At 44.6% G+C, this 24,401-nt stretch overlaps 2 protein-coding genes across 3 annotated transcripts; both read left to right on the forward strand.

Moving 5' to 3' along the window:
- Window positions 1-909: 909 nt before the first annotated feature.
- Window positions 910-16,577, forward strand: LOC109748552 (uncharacterized). Of its 2 annotated transcripts, XM_045231076.2 has the most exons (11): window positions 910-1,576; window positions 4,939-8,933; window positions 11,289-11,469; window positions 13,335-13,468; window positions 14,533-14,645; window positions 15,037-15,160; window positions 15,325-15,480; window positions 15,588-15,740; window positions 15,845-15,924; window positions 16,042-16,091; window positions 16,169-16,577. In XM_045231076.2, the coding sequence occupies exons 2-11, from the start codon at window positions 8,502-8,504 to the stop codon at window positions 16,297-16,299; spliced, it is 1,554 nt and encodes a 517-aa protein (XP_045087011.1). In that variant the 5' UTR covers window positions 910-1,576; window positions 4,939-8,501; the 3' UTR covers window positions 16,300-16,577. The 2 variants fall into 2 exon arrangements, with proteins under 2 accessions (XP_045087011.1, XP_020163172.1); XM_020307583.4 differs by lacking the exon at window positions 910-1,576 and having other exon boundaries at window positions 1,583-8,933.
- A 3,435-nt stretch (window positions 16,578-20,012) lies between these two features.
- Window positions 20,013-24,180, forward strand: LOC109748554 (uncharacterized). Its single transcript, XM_020307585.4, has 10 exons — window positions 20,013-20,626; window positions 20,961-21,141; window positions 21,312-21,445; window positions 22,217-22,329; window positions 22,708-22,831; window positions 22,996-23,151; window positions 23,251-23,403; window positions 23,504-23,583; window positions 23,703-23,752; window positions 23,842-24,180. Exons 1-10 carry the CDS (start codon window positions 20,168-20,170, stop codon window positions 23,970-23,972), a joined length of 1,581 nt encoding a protein of 526 aa, XP_020163174.1. The 5' UTR covers window positions 20,013-20,167; the 3' UTR covers window positions 23,973-24,180.
- The last annotated feature ends 221 nt before the right edge of the window (window positions 24,181-24,401 follow it).

The following is a 24,401-nucleotide window of genomic DNA, read 5'->3' on the forward strand; positions in this document are numbered from 1 at the left end:
ATCAGCCCCTTTCAAAAAAACCCTCAGCTCTAGCCAGATGCTGACGCGTGGATGCCTATTGGTCCCGGTTGGTGTCACCAACCGGGACCAAAGGCCCCCCGTCCTGGGCTGGCCGCATCGGCCACGTAGAGGACCTTTTGTCCCGGTTCATGTAAGAACTGGAACTAAAGGCCAAGGGCATTAGTAACGACCTTTTAGTCCCGGTTCACAAACCGGGACAGAAGACCCTCACGAACCGGGACAATAGGCCCTTTTTCTACTAGTGGAGAGAGAGAGGGGGCAAAATTCAATGCTGAAAGAAAGCTTTGTAGAGCAGTCTTTTTTTTTTTCCACAAATCATCGTGCCCGCCGTGTTGCCCCCCCACCCCCACCCCCAAGGAAGCACTAACGTATTTCAAACTACCGTACAAGCAAATCATCGGGCTCCTTCTACACCTTCCAGGCTTGTTTGGTTCGCATGGAAAGGGGGGTGGTCCCTGGGTAGCTCCCACCCACGGCATGCGTGGGTGCATTTGGTCAGATCGGGGGAGAGGAAAAATTCGCACCATCCCTGTCGATTGCGTGGCCAATCAACACCGGTGGTCAAGACGAGTCCCTGTTTTGTTTTCTGTTCAAGGAAATCACAAACTATGGAAGGGGCATCCCAGTAAGCCCACTTGCCAAAAGTGCAAAATGACTGGAGGGGATACCCAAGTTGATTTCGATGCGTAAAAAAAAATCCCTGTCATGGTTTTTCTACCCTGGAAAGTCGACCCTCTCATCCAAACAAGCCCTTCTTGTGTGAGTGGCAGATGGAGGAAAGGGGAAGCATTGGGTTTGCCGCCGAGGAGGGGTAGGAAGTAGTCACACTTTTTTTTTGACAGAATAGTCACACTTTTTTTTGTAACAAGTAGTCACACCTTTTATTTTTTGAGGATCACAAGTAGTCACACCTTGGCTCATACTATTGTTTATGGGCCGCATTCGGAACCACATACAGGTGGGTATTGTCAGTTGGGCCGAGCCTGTCTGGTTAGAGAACGGAGCAACACATAACCCAACATAGAGGATCGACGCTGGCCGTTGGATCTGCCCAAGGCACGCACGGCAGGGTACCGCGTCCCAACCCGCTCGACAAACCCTCGCCGCCGCACACTCACGGGCTCACTCACCATTAGTTTAAGTGTGAGGCCGCCGCGTGCGCCGGCGGCGGAGGCGGCCGCTCACCCCGCCGCTCCGCCCGTCCCGCTCGCCGCTGCCGATGACCGCACCGCCTGAGACCGCGGCCAACCGAACAAAACGGCGGCGATGAGGAGGCCCGGCCCTTGGGGCAGACCCGCGCTCCCGAGCGGCGGCAGCGTCGGACCCCTCCGCCTCGCGGGGCCAGCCCTCCCGTCCGCGCCGCGCCGCGATGCCGCCGGCTTGGAGGCCCGTGCTCGGGCAGCCGCCGCGGCGTCGTTGGCGCCGGCTGCTGTGGCGGGGCCTCTGGGGACCGCATGGCGGGGGACCGTCGCGGCTTCCGGCCGTGGGTTCCGGCGACGCCAAGCTGTAGATCTGAGCCGCCGTCTCCGCTTCGTTTCCTCCATGTTTCGATCTGGTACCTCCACCCCTCACCACCTCCCTCCCTCTCGCCCGCTCGCCGTGCGAGCGTGTGTGTGTGTGTGTGTAAGTGCAGTGCTCGGTTTGGTCGGTCGCTGGTTCCAGATCTCACCTCTACGGGGGCCGCCTCCTCCGAGCAGTTGGTCCGTTGGGCGCCGGGAAACCTTAGGGGGTAGGGACGGACCCAGCTATGCTACGAACCGAGCGGTGGCAGTGCAGAATCTTTGCAAATACCCCGGTGACCAGGTGGTGATCCACGGATGTTTTGGTTGTGGAATTTTGGTTTTGCACGCCGGGTTCACCACCGTCAGTGGCGGAGCTTTATTACCAACAAATATTGGAAGCTCGTCAGCATCATCATCTTGGTACAGACCGAGGGTTTGTTCGGTCGCTGGTTCCAGATTCCACCTCCACGGGAGCCGCCTCCTCCGACCAGTTGGTCCGTTGGGCGCTGGGAACCCTTAGGGGGTAGGGATGGACCCAGCGATGCGAGGAACTGAGCGGTGGTGCTGCAGAGTCTTTGCAAATACTCTGGTGACCAGGTGGTGATCGACGGAAATTTTGGTTTTGTACGCCCGGGGTCATCACCATCACCACTGTCAGTGGCGGAGCTTTACAAACAAATATTGGAAGCTCGTCAGAATCATCATCTTCCTACAGACCGAGGGTTTGATCGGTCGCTGGTTCCAGATCCCACCTCCACGGGGGCCGCCTCCTCCGACCAGTTGGTCAGTTGGGTGCTGGGAACCCTTAGGGGTTAGGGACGGACCCAGCGATGCGAGGAATGGAGCAGTGGCATTGTCAGAATCTTTGCAAATACCCTGGAGTCTGGATATTGGTATATCCAAAACATCGTATACTCCCTCCGTTCCTAAATATAAGTCTTTTTAGAGATTACAATACAGACTACATATGGAGCAAAATGGGTGAATCTACATTCTAAAATGCAGATCATCATCATCCTGTATGTAGTCCTTGTTGAAATCTCTAAAATCTCCTCACAATCATCATCATCATCTCCCTTGCTGTCACAATCAGCTTGGTCCTCTTTGGTTCACAGGATTCTAGAAAAGAATGGCAGGAATATGTGATTGTCCTAAAGAATTCCTTTGAATCAAAGAGGCCCCCAACTTGTTGCTGCTGCTGTTGTTGGTGGTGCAAGCTATTGCAAAGTTCATATGAACTTCCTTTGGATCAAAGAGGCCCTAAGGCTGTCGCACCTTTTGTTTGTGAATGATGCATGGCTTTATGATTAACCAGTTTGTGGTTGCTGAACTGTGCCATGCTGAATGGAATTTCCATTTTGGCGAGTCCGCTCGAGTTGCTCTTAGCTGGTGCGGGGCTATGATGATTGATTATGGCTGATATAAGCACACTCTCGAGCAATTGAGGCACTTGCGGGTATTAAGTTGGATCCCCCCTTGTTTCTTTGAGCCGTTTTGATCATGTGCTTATTTTAGTGGCTCTGTCCTTGGATGGTCATTTCTGATGAGTGATAACCAGGGCAGTTTCACCATTGTAAGAACAAATTGATCCGGTGATGGAGACACTAGGGAAAGGGTCATATGATCGAGCAAAGGCGAATCTGAGCCGGTGAGCCCATTCAAATGCAGTTCTGGTCTCAAGCACAATGTGCTATGTTGCCATTCTGTATTTGTATTTAGCACCTCCTTGGTTTGCAGGATTTTAAGAACACACTGAAGAAAAAAAAATGCAGGATTGCATTGTTAGGGCATCTCCACCGCAGACCCCCAAGGTTCCGTCCGCAAATGTCTGCGGACAGCCGGCCGGGCCTAGGCCATTCTTGCTAGGGCGATGATGATTGACCATGGCTGAAATAGTGTGCCTTTGAGCAATCGAGGCACCTGTGGGTATCAAGTTGGATCCTCCCTCTTGTCTCTAGAATCCTTTGATCCTGTGATACTGATTGCTCTGTCCTTGGACGGTCATTCTTCTTGAGTGATAACCAGGGCAGCTCCACAGTATAAACTGGTTGATCTGGTGATAGCAGATGATGTGGGTAGGTTATATGATCGAGCAAAGGCGAATCTGAGCCCACTATGCAATATAAGCTCCAATGTTTATATTTGTCTTGTGTAAAGATTTCTTCTCTTATACCTTCATTGCATAAGTTATGCTTGATCTTTTATCGTTCGCTGTTGCTCCTTAATTTAATCTGGTTAAGAGTAAGTTTCACTTTGTTATATTAGGGAGACTTCTATTTTTCCGCAAGTTACCAGTTGCAGCTATTTGTTCTTACAATGCTTCAAATAATAATGCAACTGGATTTTTTTGGAGAGAATGCTGGACTGTTCATGTAAAGAGTGACCGAGGCGGCACGTCACATGTTACTGTCTGTATCCATAAGCAATTTTTCAACTGCTGTGATTTAGTTGCTGGGCTAATCTGGGCCATTGAGCGGACATTCCCTTTTGTTTTCTTTACTTTGTTCAGAAGCTTTCCCCAATTCTGTCTATCACCACTGCATTTTTTGGATCATGCACCAGACTAAATGTCGGTGAACTTCGAAGGATGTGTGTTTTGTTAGCTTCTTAACTTGTTTCCTTGCTAAGTAAACCTTCGGGGTTATTCAGTTTTGTTGCCCTCTTTGTAGATATAGTTTTGGTCTTTTACATTGCTTTGTCATGCACTCTTCCTGGCAAGCTTATAACAGTGATGACTTTGTCCATTTAGTCATAGCAACTATTTGAATTATCAAAATTCGCTACCATTTGGTTACCACCAGATGTTTGTCTTGACAAAACATGGTCCAGGAAGGCATTTTGTCTGCTATGTTTTTTGAAATAGAATTCTGATTCGGGGCAGTGATGATTGACCATTGCTGATATAAGCATGCTCGAGCAATCGAGTAAGCTGTGGTATAAGTTGAATCCTCCCTTGTCTCTTGGAGCCGTTTCAACCACGACAAGAATTATGGGACGGAGGGAGTATATATTTTTTTGTGGCTGTCCTTGGAAGGTCATTTTGATGAGTGATAACCAGGGCAGCTCCACAGTATAAACGGGCTGATCTGGTTATAAGAGATGAGGGGGGGGGGGGGGGGGGGTAGGTTATATGATCGAGCAAAGGCGAATCTGAGCCCCCTCAAATGCAATTCTAGTGCTCCTTCAGCATAATATGCTACGTTCTTTCTCTTTTTTTATCTGTATTTGAAGGTGTCGCTTATTTTTATAGCTGTCCTGTGTATATATTTCTTCCCTCGTACCTTTATTGTGAAGATGTTCTTGCTCTTTTTTGTTTCGTTCTTACATCTATTCTGCACTATACGTCAAGTATCAGCCAAAATAAAATTTGGTCTTTGATGCTACATATTCAGTTAATTTTGTTCCCACTGTACAGCTTAAATGGATTGTCATGGCCCCCCAGCACACTATACTTTGTGGTTGCACACATGCATGGCAAAATACTCCAAATCTGATGTGGTCTAATGATGCTCTATCATGTATTTTAAAAGCATGCCTTGGGGCAAGCTTCTATATCACCACCCTTCTCCACAGAAGCATGTTCAAGTCATAAGCTTGGTGATGCTGTAATTCATATGGTCAATCAGATAATCAGTGCAACATGCTCATCATATGTTTGGATGCAACTGAGAGTGCAGATGCACATTAGATGCTGTGAATAAAAGGTTGTGTGCTTGGCCAGTAATTTTAATATGTGAGGCCTCCATTGGCTATGTATAATATAATGTTCTTTTGCCATGTATGTGTTCAGTGTTGGTTAACAAAATGCTAATGTTAAGTGAAATTCTTTAATATCAAACGAATTCTTTGTACAGATTTTTTTTAGTTCTATTGGATTTCCCATAATAGTTTGTATACCGGTCTACCATTGTGTCTCTTCATGAATGTGGTACTGCTGAGCAAGCCTGAGAAGCCTTTGTAATAGTTTGTGTATTTCCTTTCAACTGCGATAATGTGTGCATTTTCATCTTGATTCTAAAGTACATCTTTCCTTTCTACTTGAAGTTAGATGGAGGTCACTAGGCATCAGGAGGATTGCATAGCCCAATATCCTCCCTTGTTACATAATTTTGCAAGCTATTGGTGACCACGAATAATTATGGGTGCTGTATGCTAAACAATGCTCTCTGTTTAATGCAAAGTATATTGTTTGTAGGCACTATTTGGTTTTGCTTGACATTCGTTTTGGTGGTTTGCATTTAAGTTAAAATGCAGGCAGTGGTTGTTCTTTATTGTTTGGTCATTTGATTTTGCTCTTCTTTTAGTTGTACTTGTTCTTTATTGTTTTGGATTTTGTTGCTTTCAGGAGATAGCTTCTTCTCGGTTGCTTCTTCAGTCTTGTAATCCATGATCATTTTGCTGCTCTCAGTAGATAGCATATTCTTTATTCTTTGGTCATTCGAAGGATGTTTGTTTTGTTAGCTTCTTAACTTCCTTTTCCTTGCTAAGCAAGCCTTTCGGGTAATTCTGTGTTGTTGCTGCCTTCTTTTTACATATAGTTTTGCATCGCTTTGCTTTGCACTCTTCCTGGCATGCTTATAACAGAGACCTTTGTCCATTAGACATAGTAACTATTTGAATAATCAAAATTTGCTACCATTTGGTCACCACCAGAAGTTTTTTAGTTGACAAAACATGGTCCAGGAAGGTATTTTGTCTGCTATGTTTTTTGAAATAGGATTCTGATTTGGGGCAATGATGATTGACCAATGCTGATATAAGCATGCTCTCGAGCAATCGAGTAAGCTGTGCATATTCAGCTGGATCCTCCTTCGTCTCTTGGAGCCGTTTCAACCATGACAAGAATTATGGAACGGAGGGAGTACTAAGAGCAACTCTAGCAGATTTGCTATATTTTTGGTGGCTCTGTCCTTGGAAGGTCATCTTGACGAGTGATAACCAGGGCAGCTCCACACTATAAACGGGTTGATCTGGTGATAAGAGATGATGGGGGTAGGTTACATGATCGAGCAAAGGCGAATCTGAGCCCCCCTCAAATGCAATTCTAGTGCTCTTTCGGCATAATGTGCTACACTGTTTCTCTTTTTTTATCTGTGTTTGGAAGGTGTCGCTTATTTATGCAACTGTGTTTATAGCTGTCCTGTGTACATATTTCTTCCCTCTCATACCTTTATTGCGTAAGTTGTTCTTGCCCTTTTTTTTTCCGTTCTTGCATCTGTCTGCACTATAGTACATCAAGTATCAGCCAAGAAAAATTTGTACTTTGATGCTACACATTCAGTTTTCAACTTAAATGGATTCCTGTGGCCCCCAGCACACTATATTTTGTGGTTGCACACACGCACAGCAAAATACTCCAAAACTGCTGTGGTCTTATAATGCTCTATCATGTACTATTTTAATAAGCATGCCTGAGAGCCAGCCCTTCTCCACAGAAGCAAGTTCAAGTCATAAGCCAGTGTTGGTGGTGCTGTAATTCGTATGGTCAATCAGATAATCAGGGCAACATGCTTGTCGCATACCTTTTGGATACAATTGAGAGTGCATATGCACATTAAATGCTGTGAATCAAAGCTTGTGTGCCTGGTCAGTAATTTTGATATGTGAGCCCTTGATTGGCTTATGTATAATATGTTGTTCTCTCGCCATGTATGTGTTGGGTGTTGGTTAACAAGATGATGATGTTCAGTAAAAAATTTCTATATCAAACAAATTTGTTTTACAGAGTTTTTTAGTTCTATTGAATTTCCCATGAGAGTTTGTATACCGGTCTACCATTTTGACTCTTCATGAATGTGGTCTTGCTGAGCAAGCCTGAGAAGCCCTTGTACTAATAGTTTGTATTTGAGCAGTTTCTTCCTTTCAACTGCGATGATGTGTGCAATTTCATCTTGATTCTAAAGTAGAGTTTCCTTTCTACTAGTAGGCATCAGGAGGATTACATAGCCCAATATCCTCGCTTGCCACATAATTTTGCAAGCTATTGGTGACCACAAATTATTATGGGTTCTGTATGCCAAACAATGTGCTCTGTTTAATGCAATTTTTTTTATTATATTGCTATTGCACAAGATTTCTGGTTCCTCCTAATTTTGAGGCACTATTTGGTTATGCTTGACAGTAATTTTGGCGCTTTAGATTTCAGCTAGAATGCACGCAGGATATGTTGTTTGCTCATTTGATCTTTTTCTTCTCTCCTACGTCTACTTGTTCTTTATTTGTTTCTGATCATTTTGCTGCTCTCAAGAGATGCCTACCATATTCTCGCCTGGTTCATCAGTGACCTCATCCATTTGGTTTGGTGCCAAAAGAGGAAGGGTCTCCCAACCAAGTTTCATGTTGATCTTATTGGCTCTAGCTGTGATCTTGTAGATATAGCTGCCTGTGGAACATATTTTTGCGTCTCCTAAGTTGGGTTCTAGAGTGGTTGCACTCTGTTATACCAAGGTAGACTTGCTGGCTTGTTTTTAAATGGTTGTCATACCAGCATTGTTTTCTCCCAGCAAATTGCCAGCTGCAGCAGTTTGTTCTTACATGCGACAGAGAACGAGTATGGTGCATGTTTGCTGTCTGTAGCCATAAGCAATTTTTTGACTGCTCTGAATGATTGAGTTGCTGGGTTTAGCTGAGCCAGTGTGGTGATATTTTGACTGCCGTTACTGTTGCCTCGAGTGCCCGTTTGGGTGTTCGACGCCTACGGTCTGTTCCAAGTGCTGCGGTTTTGTCGTGTTACCCCGTGACAGGTTTCTTCAATGTTAATAGGCATCATTCAGCATGTTCTTGTTTTCTCAAACCGTTTTGTCTCAATCTCTTGGACCTGGTTTGAAAATTATACACTTTTGGTTGTACGTGTGCAGGGCTGCATGTAGGCTGGCTGCGGTGGCTGGGAGTGTGTACGTTCTCGCACACCCGCGCCTTCTTAAATCCCACACCACATGGGCAGTGACTCCGGCGAGCTGCAGGGAGTGACGGGCAGAAATGGCGGCCTCCTCCCTCCTCGCCGCCATCCTGGCGCTGCAGCTGCTTCTCCTCCTCGTGGCATTCACGCCCGCACCAGCAGCAGCAGCGAGCCCCTCCAAGCGCCCCATCCATCAGCCTCCCTCTTTCCCCGCAGGAATCTCTACCCTGCGGCGGCGGGCTGCAAGCTCGAGCGGCAGGCTCGCCACGGAGGCGGTGAAGCCGTTCACGGCGCACTACTTCCCCCAGGAGCTGGACCACTTCACCTTCACGCCCAACTCCTCTCGCGTCTTCTCCCAGAAGTACCTCCTCAACGACACCTTCTGGCGGAAACCCACCGGGCCGCTGTTCGTGTACATGGGCGGCGAGGCTGACATCGAGTGGTTGGCCACCACCACCGGCTTCATGTTCGACATCGCGCCAGAGTTCGGGGCTCTCATCGTCTTCATCGAGGTACTCTTCTTTGCCACATCCTCCGCCATGGCTGATACTTTCAGCTAATCATCATATCATCGGTTGCCACGCCTTAGTCCAAATTTTGGTTGTTGTGCTGCACACCATTTTATTTGTAATTAAGCATATTAATAATATAATTATTAAAAGGTGAATGCCTAAACGGACTAACGAATGCATCTATATAGACTGAATAATCTGTTACCTTGATTATACATTAGAATCTAATTTTAATGATCAAAATAAAAAATAATATAATAATAATAATAATATATGTGCATCACAGCCACTCGTGATGGATCGGCGCTCCGGGTCGGGTGCAGTTCGATTGAAACAAAGAGAGCAATCCTGATGGCATCACTGCCGATGTCAGCACTCAGGCAATTAACCAAGTTGCTTTATTTCACGTGTGCTAGCTAGGTTGACTGGAATTTCATTGCCACAACACTTGATGGATTTCACCGTACAAGAATATGACTAGATCGATTGAGACACATACAATTATTTTCTGTTAGTTGGATCAAGAGCAAAAATTCCTGCAAAAGAAAAATCAATAGCAAATGTATCAACTAAATATTTTCCATCCGTACTCCACATAGTTCATAGATGTAAATAATTCTATATAAAGAGTAAATATATATAAAAACACATTTCAAAATGTTAATATATTCTGAACAATAATTTCGCGTGTACATCCGGACATTCTATGTTCGCACACAAAATTTCGCAAATATATATAAAATTTTTGTGGCATGTATAAAAGGATAAAAAAATGTCTCATGAATAGTTGTAATGAAGCACCGAAAATTGTCTTTTTTACACAAGCCACAAAAAATGTCCTTTTTCATCGAAACTTTGTGCGTGAACATGTAATGTCCGGATGTACATGCGGGATTTTCTCTCGAATTTTTTGAACTTTTTTAAAATGTGTATTTAGACAATGGGTGCAATACACCTATGAATCAAAGTGAATTTCCGCTACATACGGATGTATATAGACATATTTAGAGTGTAGATTTGCTCATTTTACTTCTTATGTAGTTCATATTGAAATCTCTGAAGGGACTTATATTTAGGAACGAAGGGAGTAGGACATTAACTAGCCCAATTCAGGCTTTGATAACATATAAGATAATAACATGCGGATTATGTTATAGAAATCAAACTAATATGATTGGATTTGTAATATATATCTCTTTTCTTCACTTATCATTTGATTATTTTTATCTTAACTACAAATGAAATATTGATTATATAGTTTAAAATTAAAAAAAATGTGTGCCTTGCATTTGTTACGGAGGGACTATGCAATAAGTTATTTTGGTCATCATAGAAACATGAGACATACTTACACGACATGGTCGATGAGAGAGAGAGAGAGAAAGAGAGAGAGAGAGAGAGAGAGAGAGAGAGAGAGAGAGAGAGAGAGAGAGAGATAGTCGTGTTAAATAGTAGAATTTGGTGCAACCAACGTTGGCACAATCAGCAAAAGCTAAGTTATGACTCATATACCATGGATACAATTAGATCAACTCTAGCAGATTTGTGGAAAACGGCCTTTGCGGGCTGGCTTGGACGGCCGCAGATGCAGACTCCCCAAACAGACCCGTATAAAAGGATATTCGCGGAATATACTTTTTTACGGTCTGCTCGGGCACCGCCGCGTCGACCCGCAAACAGAAAACGCCTAATTCTCAAATTTGACATAGATGCCCACACATAAGTTCAAATTCAAACAACATAGCACAGTTTACCCGCCCCGACCCGCACTTTAGCGGTTATTTTGCGGATCGGGGCGGGATGCAGGGTCTGCTAGAGTTGCTCTTAGAAAGGCAAGGTAATGTTCATGTCTACAAGGTATGCAAGAGTTGGTAGCTAGAAAGATAAATACAGATAATGTTTTCACGATTATCGTTAAATATGAACACATTACATTAGTAGGCATGCAACAAAGGAAATTAGAGTAAGGCACGCATGTGTGGAAGCATGTCGATGCATGTCATATCCCTAATTGAACCTAACTGCAATACCACTAACGATGAGAAAGGGAAGAAAAAAGGCCCAACGATATTATGTTTCGATTATTTCTTATTTAAAGCTCCTCTTCAAGATAAAGAAGCATCATAATGTGGTGTTAATTTTTGGTGTCTAATTTCTCAAGGTCAATGAACCAGATTGAGAAGAAATAAACAAACATGCTATTACCAAAATTTAACAACGGGCGACAAATCTACCCACGCAAATGCATGGGTCATTCCGCTAGTTGGCACTTAAGCTTCGTTAACGGTACTAAATACTATCAATATTCACTTGTTCAAATTGCAACTTGTTTGAAATTTGTGTGTCGGAGTGCAGCATCGGTTCTACGGGGAGTCAAAGCCGTTCGGCAATGACTCGTACAAGTCAGTTGACATGTTGGGCTACCTGACGTCCACACAGGCGCTCGCCGACTTTGCCATCCTCATCACGAGCCTTAAGCAGAACATGTCCATTGTTGATGCCCCCGTCGTCGTCTTCGGCGGCTCTTATGGCGGCAGTAAGTCTATCACTAACGTGTTTCCTTATATTATATCCGTTCATGCATTAGTCTGAATCTCCTTAAGTTTATTATTATTTTTAGGAGGGCGCTTGCCGCCTCTCGGCTCGTTTTGTTTTTAGGAATCACCGGGGTTGGGGTGGGGAGGGGGGAAGATCCCACATGTATATATATATATATATATATATATATATATATATACAGGGCAAGAATTACAGGGTCAGGATGATGCGTGAAGAGAGGTAGTCTCACCAAGACAATGCGACAACATTACCAACCGGCTCCTTAAACCGCTGAGATCAAATGTTTGAAGTCCAAAAGATGTTTATAATGGTAACTACACACCAAGGAGATCATGTTTATAATGCGACAACAGGATTTCTGCCCAGATGTCATTATCTAGGTGAGCATAAGGGAGCACCAAAGATCCTACACCACATGTTAGGGGTGATGCCGAGGTGACTCCAAATCCGCATGGAGCTCAGAGAGTTGATGAGGATGTGGTGGGCGTCCTACAAATGTGCATTGAGGGTAGCAACCGCTGGAGATGTTTGTGGAATAGATTTCCTCTGGTATCCAGACATCCACAACAAAGAGTAGCTAGCCGAAGACCTTGATCTTGTTGGGGTTGCAGAAGAGCCATATGAGATCAGTGTGATCGTATCCCTATACTCATGATTGAGAAGGTTGTAGACAACACCGGTGGGAGAAGTCATTGGAGTAACAAAGACAAAACGGGCAATTCGAAGCAACATTGGCAAGACCATTTCGTAGATTCGCATGCAATCCATCTTGCATGGTCTCATGGAGTAGGATGTTGGTTTTTTCCGGTCGACGGTGGCGGCGGCCGCGGGCGTTGTTTCCTTCATGAAGGCTCTGTTGTGGTGTTCCCTTTCCTTCACGTTGCTCTGGGTGAAAACTCGATCTTCGGGGTCGGGCGGTGGCGACAATCCGATGTCATGCCCTTCTTGAAGGCACCGCCTTGGAGTCCATCCTCCGTCAGTGTCCTGCTTCACTTCTTTTCGGTGGCTAGTTCTCGAGAGGTCCTCGTTGGCTACAAGTGGTTTTTTTGGCTCATCTGTAGTGCTTGGTGGTTGATTGGGTAGTGTGGCGGTGCGTCGGCACCCTTGTATCTTGCCTTGGTTGAGTGTGGTGTGTGTGTTGGTGGCTTGTTGTATCCGGATGTGTATCTCTGGTTGTTGCTTTATATATAAAGTGGGTGTGGAGGCTGGGAATGTGGTGTGGAGGCTGGGAATGTGGTGGCTAGGGGTTGCTGTAAGCCAAACAGAAGTGGTGAAGTTGTTTCTCAAACAAAAGAGAGTTGTTGCAGTTGTGGTAGCTTTATTTTTTTGTGAAGAAGGGTCCCTATATATTATAAACTTCACCAGTAGTACAAAGCACTCCCTACATAGTAAAAATGACATTGAGGTCCTTGGACCACTACCGCCAGCAGAACAAGCCGTCCACGCGCTGCTGTCGCTCTTCCTCTACCGGTGTCGGCCTGACCTTGTCGATGACAGTTGGGAAGTCTTCGTGCATGTGTCCTAAGTACCAGCATCCTGGACCTGCAGTCGTTGTCGTTGAACCCATGAATCGGTCCGAAGCGCTTGACACCATATGTCGTTGTAAAGAATGTGAGGCGAGAAACCTAACCTCGCCACTCCAAGGAGATGGCATGACAGGAACAATGTCGAATCTGCCCTGATGGCTAGGTTAGATAGGAAGAATGGTCGAGACGTGACCGATGGAGCCAGGGTGCTGGGATTGGTAGTTTTGTGGAGATCAAGATGAGCTAATATACACTAATGTATTACAAAATAAACTAATGATGTCTTATGGCCTGTGGCTTTGGCTGTTGGTTCTAGTGTTGGCTTCATGGTTCAGGTTAAAGTATCCCCATGTCGCCATCGGAGCCCTGGCGTCCTCTGCACCCATCCTGCACTTCGACGACATCACCCTGTGGTCAAGCTTCCATGATACCGTCTCACAGGACTTCAAGGTAATTTTCTATATCTAAATAACTAGCTGTCACTAACTATTTTAAAAAACATGCAGCTATGCTATTGCTACCTCATTATCCTAATAAGTTCTAGAAATTAATTGCATGCATGTGTCCTTCGCACCAAGTTTTCTTCCCCACATTTATGCGGGGTTTTTCTTCTTCTGAATTCCCTACTCGTAAGTGAGTGCACATATGATGCGATCAAGATATACAATATTATAATTAAAATACTCATATTGATACAATAAAATCACATGGAAATATATTGCAACCAATTCCTGCGGCAACGCGCGGGGTGTCATCTAGTATAATTAATTACCACTCCATAGTAACAAGAAAAAGAAATAAGTTGGCCTAATTATTAGTCTTGAGAACGCACGGCAGGTCGACATGAACATCTTCTGCAAACTGATCGATGGTGTCAGCTCTGGAAATTATTAGTACTGCTACTGATTGCACTTGTTGTCACTTGTCGTCCGGTAGCATGTCTCTCTTCCTCTCATCCTCTGGTGTTATCAATACTATCATAATGGTTTTCAGTTTTGGATTATGAATTGGTAAATGGTGATGGCGGCTAGCCCTTGCACTTTCCATGGGCATTCAGCTTAAATTTATTTGATCGAATGTTACCTTCCAGCCAATGATGTAGATGTCTAGTTCTAGGTGAGGTCTTGCTTATGAGTTCATCATGGCTATTCAGTTGTTGACTAGCTTGATTGCGATGCTCAACCGCATCAAGGGGCTATTTTTTCGAACCATGACTGCACGTGAACTAAATAAATAGCACCGAAGGACTATCAATAGGCGGTTGGGAGTAAGGTCCTCATTTGGCCAAAGATACGCAAATTGATGCATTTTGTTCAATGTTCATTACTGATGATGATGACGCATCTGTTGCTAATAACGTAGAGACAGGATATAACATGGAAATGGAATGATGAGTAACTTGCTAGTGACATCTTTGCCTGACTGGTGCTTGATTAGTCCTTCTCCCAAGATGAAGTTTCCATGAAAACCTAGGTGTTTAATCAGCTGATCGTCACATCCAACTAGTTTTGCAGTCCGAGAGCCTGAATTGCTTCAGTGTCATCAAGGCAGTCTGGGATGTGCTAGATAACAGGGGATCCAATGACACAGGGCTCTTGGAGCTCAGCAAAACCTTCAGGGCCTGCAAGTAAGCTTTGCCTAACACAATTACTCAATCTTTTCATGAAGGGAGAAAATGATTTTTTTCTCTCCTTTACTCATAACTGTATAGGACACCGGCCGCATGGTATAAAACTTTGATATATGGAGAAAAACAAGAGATTAAGACTGCAAGTATTCTTTTCTATCCGTAAAGTGTAAGCAAAGTAAACAAATAGTCAAACCTTGTAGCAGGAAATACATGAAAAAAAGAACTTGCAGCCCCAAAGAAGGTACATTAAGTTCAATGATAAATCGATGGACATGTAAATCTAATCTTGCCAAGCTAACTGGAGTGTGAACTAATGAAGGATTTCATACTTTGAGCGAATTGACAACAATGACACGGTTCATGGCGTTGCTTTATCCTTGAATCTTAGGACCGTGCAGTTCATTTATCCGCTGAGCAGCTGGCTACAGACAGCGTTCATCCACACAGCCATGATGGACTATCCAACCCCAGCAAATTTCTTGATGAATCTGCCTGCTTACCCAGTCAAGGAGGTTAGCCACTTGTAACCTAATTTACAACTATTATTCTCGCCTGCATTACATCAAATGAATGAGAGTAACATGAGTTTCAGAGTTACCAAACTGAGTCATGCAAAAAGAGGACCTGTTCTTTTTACTCCTCTGCGTTGCATGTAATTCTCCTGACATTTCTGCAGATGTGCAAGATCATTGATTCTTTTCCTGCGGGAGCTGACGTCATCGACAAGGCTTTCGCTGCGGCGAGCGTGTACTACAATTACACAGGCAACCAGAAATGCTTCCAGGTGGAGGGTGGCGATGACCCTCATGGCTTCAAAGGATGGGGCTGGCAGGTACAAGCCTGACTCACATACATGTGTATGTGGTGTACTGAACTACTGATAACACATGAAGACTGAGAAGATCATATATGTGTCTTACGAAACAAACTCTTGTGCAGGCCTGCACAGAGATGGTCATGCCAATGACGGTGTCGAACGAGAGCATGTTCCGACCATCCAGCTTCAGTTACGAGAAGATGTCCGAGAACTGCCTCGCGGGCTACGGAGTTCGTCCGAGGATGCACTGGATCACTTCTGAATATGGTGGCCATGTAAGTTTTTATTCAGATTTTCATGTTTACATACGACCGTCAGCAGCAGCATTTCTTTGGGTGGCATGTGCTCACCTAGTACTGCATTGCACAACCCACTACAGAAAATTGACAAGGTTCTCAAGAGGTTTGGGAGCAACATCATCTTCTCCAACGGGATGCGAGACCCATGGAGTGGAGGCGGGTAGGAGTAAAAGATTTCTCACCATCTGATCTATTCATGTTGATAGTTTCAACCATTTAGGTAGCAATTTTACCATAGTAAACAATAGTAATAGTCTTCCTTCCGAACTGCTACCAGGGTACTCAAGAACATATCATCCAGCATCATTGCTCTTGTCACGGAGAAAGGTAAACTTGAAGTTGTAGAAAATATGTAAGGTCAAAGTATTCTGAACTTACGAGTGGCTACTTGTGGTGATGTTCAGGGGCCCATCATTTGGACTTGAGATCTGCAACCAAGGATGATCCAGACTGGGTTGTAGAACAAAGGAGACAGGAAGTTGAGATCATACATGGATGGATAGATCAGTATAACAAGGACACTGCACAGGGGTAGCAGTAAGAAGGCGGCATTGATTTTCAGAGTCAAGGAAAATAAATATGGCTTGGTGGCTTTATTAATCTAAAGTCGGGCAATCGTTTTTTATCTAAATAAATAAATTAATATGGCTACATACAAAATGTAAGGATTTTCCTTTCTTCTACAGGGCGATAAGCACAAAAAAAGAGATAATGCATTAGTGCAACTTCAAATTCAATTATACACCAGAAATTCTTGAACTTAAGCAGTCATATATACGTGAATCATGAATGCAGAGGTTCTCCTTTTCTTAACTGTTGCAGTGAACATTGAATTTAGGAACAGACTTGTATTTGACCCTGCTGAAAATTTAAGAAAAAGGGTTTCCCCCCCTTTATATTAGGGGAGCACTAGGCATCAGACTACTGATGCCTCGCTTTCTATCAGACCAGTCCACAGCCATCCGATCAGATGCATCCTGGTAGTCAGATCAGATCAGCTAGTCTATTCCCGCGCGTGATTTCTGGATTGAGGCCCGATAGCAGTTCCTTGTTTTGCCGCGATGGGCATGGTCGTAGCTAGTTTCCACCAATTACTGTTACTAACTCTTCCTACAATTGTGCTTCCGGAAATCATTCGTTAACCATATATAAAAGGAGATAACGTGCATCTTCATGCCATGAAACAATGTATATATTTTCCACGGCGAATGTGAAGCACTAACCATGTACTACGTCGATACAAAATACGCAAGCTGTTGGGACATATTCCCTTTGCGTCGGCACAGCAGGGACTATTGTGTTGCTGCCAAGTTGGGCATGATGCCAATGTCGTCGAAGCGGATGAGCGGGGTATGTCGACTAAGCATAACGTCGTCTTACAAATGTGGCATATTTTCCTCAAATAAATGATGTAAAAAGGCTGCGATGCTTCCGACATTGTAATGTGGCATATTCTCATGTAGTATGTCATGCTAGCAAATTACCTATGTTTCTGACATTATTGCTACATGCTTCTTATTTGTAGAATATTATAATTTGTTTCATGCCACTATATATTGCCACTGCCACAGCTATGCTTCGAACAATACTAATTGTTGCATGCTCCCTGTATTACACTGATGTTTGTTTCCCAAACAACATACACATCAATTAGTAATTTTGTATGCTTCCATTTTTTCCGCTACTTCCTTTGTACATAGCTGGTTAGAGTTTCAGATTCGTAGTATGTTGCAGCATCAACCAATCATATTTTCAACCGATGCTACAGGATTCATGTCTCCACAATAATCACTTCTTTCCGCAAAAGAACCGACCGTCGATGCGTCAAGCATGCCCAGGGGCGTGTTGGAGGACATTGTCGTGGACAGGGCGCGTTTGCTCGTCTGGTCAAGAAACATATCCAAGAAGCAAAGAATCATGGTTCAGCAATCTTTGAAGCAAAGTGTTAGTACAATAAACACATGCACGAGACACACCATGGAGGCATGTATGATCGTATTGAGCAGATGCTGAAAATGACAAGAAAACTCGCATCATGCCATACAAGACCTTGATACAGAATTAGCAACGTGGGGTGAAGGTGGCGCCTCGCTCAGGGCATCACATGTTGTCATCTGGCCAAACTTACCTGGCCTGCCATGCGAGCAACACACAAGCCATAAGACGTTACCACACAAGGATGGACCAGATTGGTGGAGGAGGGAAGAGGGTGCTGGTTCTCCGTCGAGCATGGAGTCGCCGCTTGGAAGCAGGCACCGCGCTCGGGTAATGGCGGCATGGCCACCTGATGACGGGAGGGTGCACCACGGCACATGTCGCACCGGCGCGGTGTGTCTCACGGGCAGAGGGGGAGGCTGGTTCATGACGGAGAGGTGAGGGTGGTGAGCGGATTGACGAGATCGGCGGCACGGGCGCGTCGGATGCGTTTATAGCAGGTCATATTAATGCGGGATGGATTATAGCAGAGGATGTGGCTAGAAAATCGGAAGGGGCTGTTTTCAAAACACGTCGTTGCGGAAGCATTCTGGACCGTGAGATTTAAATCAAATCGACGGCATGCGACTAGTCTGACGAATGACTTTTACCAGAAGTCTGCTAATAAGTGTTTTCCTTTATATTATAAAGCAACGAACCAAGCATCCAACACATCAGTATAAAGTACGAACAAGTCATAAAGTCACGCTGGGGGCACAGCAGGACAAACCCCAAACGAAGCTAAAAAAAGTTAATCCGGCTCGGGAGGTCCCTGCTGAAAATTTTAATGCATGGTTTTGACATATGCGATGTCTATGACGCGTGGGGTCTGAGTCCACATGTTATACACATGGGTCATATTTCACAAAAATAAATAAAATAGACATGGGCCATGTTATTAATTTGCAGGGGCATTGCATTAAAAATAAGAACACCCAAACTGGCTATAACTGACATAACATAGCATAACACGGTTTATTCTTGTATACACCACTGTTTATGATCCCAGAAAATAAGACGGATTTTATTAAAAGCTAAAGCTATGTCGATGGAAGCCCCGAAACCTGCTTCTAATTAACTCGACCACTGAAATTTGCAGAATTTCACATATACAATATGCAAGATCAGCAGTTTGTGAACACACATGCAGAAACATCTCTCGCAAAATACATGAAAGCATCATCTCGAGTGAAATCCTGCATCGCGAAGAGGATTGATTTAGATACACCTGACCAGCTCAGCAGATTTATATGCAAAGTCTGAAAAGTCTAGAGATAGTGTCAAATCATCATAAAGAAGCACATGATTTTTTTCACCTGAATATGATCTCGTTTAAAAAAAAGGGTTCATCCGGAGAGAAGGGAAACCAAATGGAAAACCTAAACAGGTCGACCCTATTTATGAGAAAGACATACCAAAAACCACATAAGCAACAAGGCCTTGTCAACCACACGGCACACGACCATAGTCTTAGCCAATACACACTTCCGGATCTGGAGCCGCCGCTCCGACTTGTCCTGCTCGCACACAAGCTGCAACGTCGCGCAACTCGGTCGCCACATAGCCCTTTGTTACTCGCTCCGATCCATAATAAGTGTCTTAGTTTTGAACTAAGGTTGAACTAACCTTAATTCGAAATTGTGACACTAATTATGGATGGGAGGGAGTAGTAGTTATCTTCCAACCACACAATTTTACTTTGAGACGTCTTATAATGATATTAGTGGAGCAATGTCATATTATGACAATAAGATTAATACAATAACAATCGGCCCCGCCGCCGCCATCCTAGGGCCCGGCATGGCTTCACCGGCCGTCCCCCCGACGACAGCGACGCGGGGGCGGGCGGGAGGTGATGGCCGGGCCGGCGGCGGCTAGGGTTTTCCCCGAGTCGCCCACTCGGGGGTCGGGCCTCTACCTCTTCATGAAGGTTCTTATATCCCAGGAACTCCGTGTAATGTTGTTGATTGATTAATAAAACCGACATTTCTCTAAAAAAAACTTAGTGTTGTACGACCATCTTGTCTCGTCCGTGTTCTTAAACCCCACAGAACACTTCATGAGGCAGCAGTGGGGAATTTTCCGCAATGGACGAAAGCCTGACGGAGCAATGCCGCGTGGAGGTGGAAGGCCTACGGGTCGTCAACTTCTTTTCTCGGTATTTGATCTTGCTCCCTGCCCCTTTTTTTCATGGAAAAAGGAAATATCAATTTCTCCATTCATTGAACCCTAGTTCGTTCTTCGCTTTGCATCGAATTAAACCACATGCTCCACCGCTTGTGCGGGCCCCCGTCAATTCCTTTGAGTTTCATTCTTGCGAACGTACTCCCCAGGCGGGATACTTAACGCGTTAGCGCAAAGAATGAACCCCACACGACACGAGCACTGACATGAGCAACCTGCAGTGAGAGCTCTAGCGACGGGCAAAAATGGCGGCTTCCTCCTCGCTCATCGCCGTCGTCCCGGCGCTCCTCCTCTTCTTCACAGCGTTCGCGCCCACACCACTGGCAGCAGCAGCGACCTCCTCCAAGCTTCCCAGCCAGCCTCCTCCTTTCCCTGCTTGGCTCGCTCCTCTGCAGCAGCACCGGGCGGCAAGCTCGAGCGGCAGGTACACCACCGCCGCCACGGCCTCCGCGAAGCCGTTCACGGCGCACTACTTCCCGCAGGAGCTGGATCACTTCACCTTCACGCCCAACTCCTCCCGCGTCTTTTCCCAGAAGTACCTCCTCAACGACACCTTCTGGCGGAAACCCACCGCCGGCGCCGGCGGCGTCGGCCCTCTGTTCGTGTACACGGGCAACGAGGGCGACATCGAGTGGTTCGCCACCAACACCGGCTTCATGTTCGACATCGCGCCCGAGTTCGGCGCCCTCCTCGTCTTCATCGAGGTACTCTTTTGGCCACATCCTCTGCCATGGCTGATGTCGTCGGTGACCGCACGCGCCCTGGTCCAAAATTTGGTTGTCCTATTGATTCTCTCGAGACAAGACACCATTTTTGCTGTTGTTTAAGCTTCCATAGTAATCACTTGTTTAAACTTTTTTCTTGTCATGCTAATTAGCATCCATAGTAATTACACTTTATTTTCCTTTTCCTTCTCACAATGAAAAAATACGCAAGCTTTATGTATTCGTGAAAAAAAAGAAAATACTAATTAGTACTAACTGTAATCACTTGTTCAACTAGTATAATAGTACTAACTTGTTTGAAATTTGTGTGCAGCATCGGTACTACGGGGAGTCGAAGCCGTTCGGAAACGACTCGTACACGTCGGCAGACACGGTGGGCTACCTGACGTCCACGCAGGCGCTCGCCGACTTCGCCATCCTCATCACCAGCCTCAAGCAGAACCTCTCTGCCGTCGACGCCCCCGTCGTTGTCTTTGGCGGCTCCTACGGCGGCAGTATGTCCATCACCGACGCGTCTCCCCATATCGCCAATTAAATCCATGTGTGCGACAATCTTTTTTGAGAGAAAATTAGGATGAGCTAATCTACAATAATAATGTAGTCAGTATGGATGCATCTTCCAAAAATAAAGTACAGTAAATGATTTTATGCCTGTTGTTTCTAGTGCTGGCTTCATGGTTCAGGCTCAAGTATCCCCATGTCGCCATGGGAGCACTGGCATCCTCTGCTCCGATACTGCAGTTCGACGACATCACCCCGTGGTCTAGCTTCAACGACGCCATCTCGCAGGACTTCAAGGTAATAATGGGAATTAATCAATACTACTGCATAACATCAAAGTATCACCGGTCAAATTATTGGTCATGACAACGCATGGCAGATCAGCATGCTCTGCTCTGGATACTGAATTTCACTTGTGGTCACGGTGTTGGCCCTGAATTACTATTAGTACTGAATTTCATTTGCTGTCGTGTTATCAGTACCTAGCGGCACCTTAGTGGTTTTCAGTTATGAATTATGAATTGGTGATGGTGTTTTTCTTCAAAAGCATGAGCGTAACAGATGTTTTTTTTCTCCGAAAAGGAGGATTACCCCCGGCCTCTGCATCGAGCGATGCACACTGCCATTGATGTGTTTGATTAGAATCTTTCAAGAAATAATACATGGAATTTAAGTGCGTGACTGAAATGGCTAATGATGTGGATGTCTAGGTGAGGACTTACCTTAATGAGTTCAACACGGCTAATGATTCAGTTTTTGATTAGTTTGATTGCGACGTGCAACCTCGCCAAAACGCTATCAATAGGCGGTTATGAATAAGGTCCTCACTTGTCCAAAGATATGCAAATTGATGTATATTTTGTTCATCATTGATGCCTGATGACACAGCTTTTACTAATACGGTAGAGACAAGATATAAAAAAGGAAGGGAATGACGAGTCACTTGCTAGTGACATCTTTGTCTGATTGATGCTTGATTAGTAGCTGTACCAAGTCATGTTTCCAAAAAAAAAAAGTGTTTAATCAGCTGATCAATTATAAGTTTGTAACATCCAACTAATTTTGCAGTCTGAGAGCCTGAATTGCTTCAGTGTCATCAAGGCGGTCTGGGATCTGCTAGAGGACAAGGGATCCAATGACACAGGGCTCTTGGAGCTCAGCAAAACCTTTAGGGCCTGCAAGTAAGCTTTGCCCAGCACAATTACAGAATTACTCAATCTTATCATGCAGGGAGAAAATGATTTTTTTTCTTTACTCATAACTGTAGAGGACGCCGTCTCCATGGTATAAAATTTACTAGTGTAGGGAGAAAAACAAAAGATTATGACTGCAAGTATTCTTTTCTTTGTGTGAAGTGCAAGTAAATCAAACAAATAGTAAAACCTTGTAGCCAAGAAATACGCGAGAAAATAACTTGCAGCCCCAAAGATGCACATTAAATGCAATTGGTAGATTGATGGACATGCAAAACTCATCTTGTCAACGAAGCATATCATACTTTGATCAAATCGACAGTGATGACTCGGGTTCGTGACATTGCTCTATCTCTTGTATTTTAGGACGGTGCATTCCGTTTATCCGCTGGCATTATGGCTAAGGGCAGCATTCACCACCACAGCCATGGTGGACTATCCAACTCCAGCCAATTTCATGATGAATCTGCCTGCTTACCCTGTGAAGGAGGTTAGGCACTTGTAACCTAATTTACAACCCTTACTCTCGCCTGCATTACTACATCAAATGTATCATGAATGAGGAGAGAAACATGAGTTTCTACCAAAACTGAGTCTGAGGACCTGTTTTTATTCTTTTCTGCTGAGCATGTAATTATCCTGACATTTCTGCAGATGTGCAAGATCATTGATTCTTTTCCCGCGGAAGCAGACGTCATCGGCAAAGCTTTCGCTGCGGCGAGCCTATACTACAATTACACAGGCGACCAGAAATGCTTCGAGGTGGAGGGTGGCGATGACCCTCATGGCCTCCATGGCTGGGGCTGGCAGGTACAAGCCTGACTCACATACATGTGAATGTGGTGTAGTGATAACAAATGAAGCCTGAGAAGATCATATATGTGTTTTCTGAAACAAACTCTTTTGCAGGCCTGCACAGAGATGGTCATGCCGATGACGGTGTCGAACGAGAGCATGTTCCCACCGTCCAGCTTCAGTGACGAGAAGAGGTCGGAGGGCTGCCACCTGGTCTACGGAGTTCGTCCAAGGATGCACTGGATCACTACTGAATATGGTGGCCATGTAAGTGTTTGTTTCAGATTCTCAGTGTTTACATATCAGTAGCAGCATCTCTTTAGATGGCATGTGCTCATCTGGTACTGCATTGTACAACCCACTGCAGAAAATTGACAAGGTTCTCAAGAGGTTTGGGAGTAACATCATCTTCTCCAACGGGATGCGAGACCCATGGAGTCGAGGCGGGTAGGAGCAGTAGATTTCACCATATGAATCATGCATGATGATAATTTCGACCATTCAGGTAACAATTTTACCACAGTAAAAAAATACTAATAGTATTCCTGTCAAACTGCTATCATCAGGGTGCTCAAGAACATATCATCCAGCATCATTGCTCTTGTCACAGAGAAAGGTAAACATGATTGCAGCAAATATGCAACGTCAAAAGGATTCTGAAACTTACTTAAACATGACTACTTCTTTTGTGGTGGTGATGTTCAGGGGCCCATCATTTGGACCTCAGATCAGCAACCAAGGATGATCCAGACTGGCTTGTAGAACAAAGGAGACAGGAAGTTGGGATCATACATGGATGGATAGATCAGTATAACAAGGACATTGCGCAGATGTAGCAGTAAGAAGGCGCCATTGATTTTCACAGTCAAGGAAAATTAATGTAGCTACATGGAAAATGTAAGGACTTTGCTATCTTCTACAGGGCGATAAGTACAAAAACTGAAGATAGTGCATTAGTGCAACTTCAAATTAAACAAGACACCAGAAATTTTTGAACTTAAGCAGTCATAAACGGATCATGAATGCAGAGGTTCTCTTTTTCTACTTCTAGAACTGTTGGCGCTGAACATTGAATTTATGACCCCAGAAACTTCTTATCGATGAAACAAAAGTTCACTGAAACATATCAACATGGATCTTGGTCAAAAGATCTCGGGGCGAGGATTCCAACGATGAAAACGGTTCAGAATTTGGATGCACGATTTAAAAAATAAAATGTTTTGAATAAACGAATCTAAAAAAACTCCCATATTACGACAAATGAC

This window comes from Aegilops tauschii, chromosome 7 (assembly GCF_002575655.3).
Source record: "Aegilops tauschii subsp. strangulata cultivar AL8/78 chromosome 7, Aet v6.0, whole genome shotgun sequence".
Lineage (NCBI taxonomy): Eukaryota > Viridiplantae > Streptophyta > Magnoliopsida > Poales > Poaceae > Aegilops > Aegilops tauschii.

Bases quoted from the DNA above. Each gene is read 5' to 3' on its own strand.
- LOC109748552 (XM_045231076.2), top strand. From the start codon at position 8,502: ATGGCGGCCTCCTCCCTCCTCGCCGCCATCCTGGCGCTGCAGCTGCTT. The intron at 8,934-11,288 runs GTACTCTTCTTT...GTCGGAGTGCAG, and splicing joins CTCTCATCGTCTTCATCGAG to CATCGGTTCTACGGGGAGTC. The intron at 11,470-13,334 runs GTAAGTCTATCA...TGTTGGTTCTAG, and splicing joins CGGCGGCTCTTATGGCGGCA to TGTTGGCTTCATGGTTCAGG.
- LOC109748554 (XM_020307585.4), top strand. From the start codon at position 20,168: ATGGCGGCTTCCTCCTCGCTCATCGCCGTCGTCCCGGCGCTCCTCCTC. The intron at 21,446-22,216 runs GTAATAATGGGA...CTAATTTTGCAG, and splicing joins CCATCTCGCAGGACTTCAAG to TCTGAGAGCCTGAATTGCTT. The intron at 22,832-22,995 runs GTTAGGCACTTG...ACATTTCTGCAG, and splicing joins CTGCTTACCCTGTGAAGGAG to ATGTGCAAGATCATTGATTC.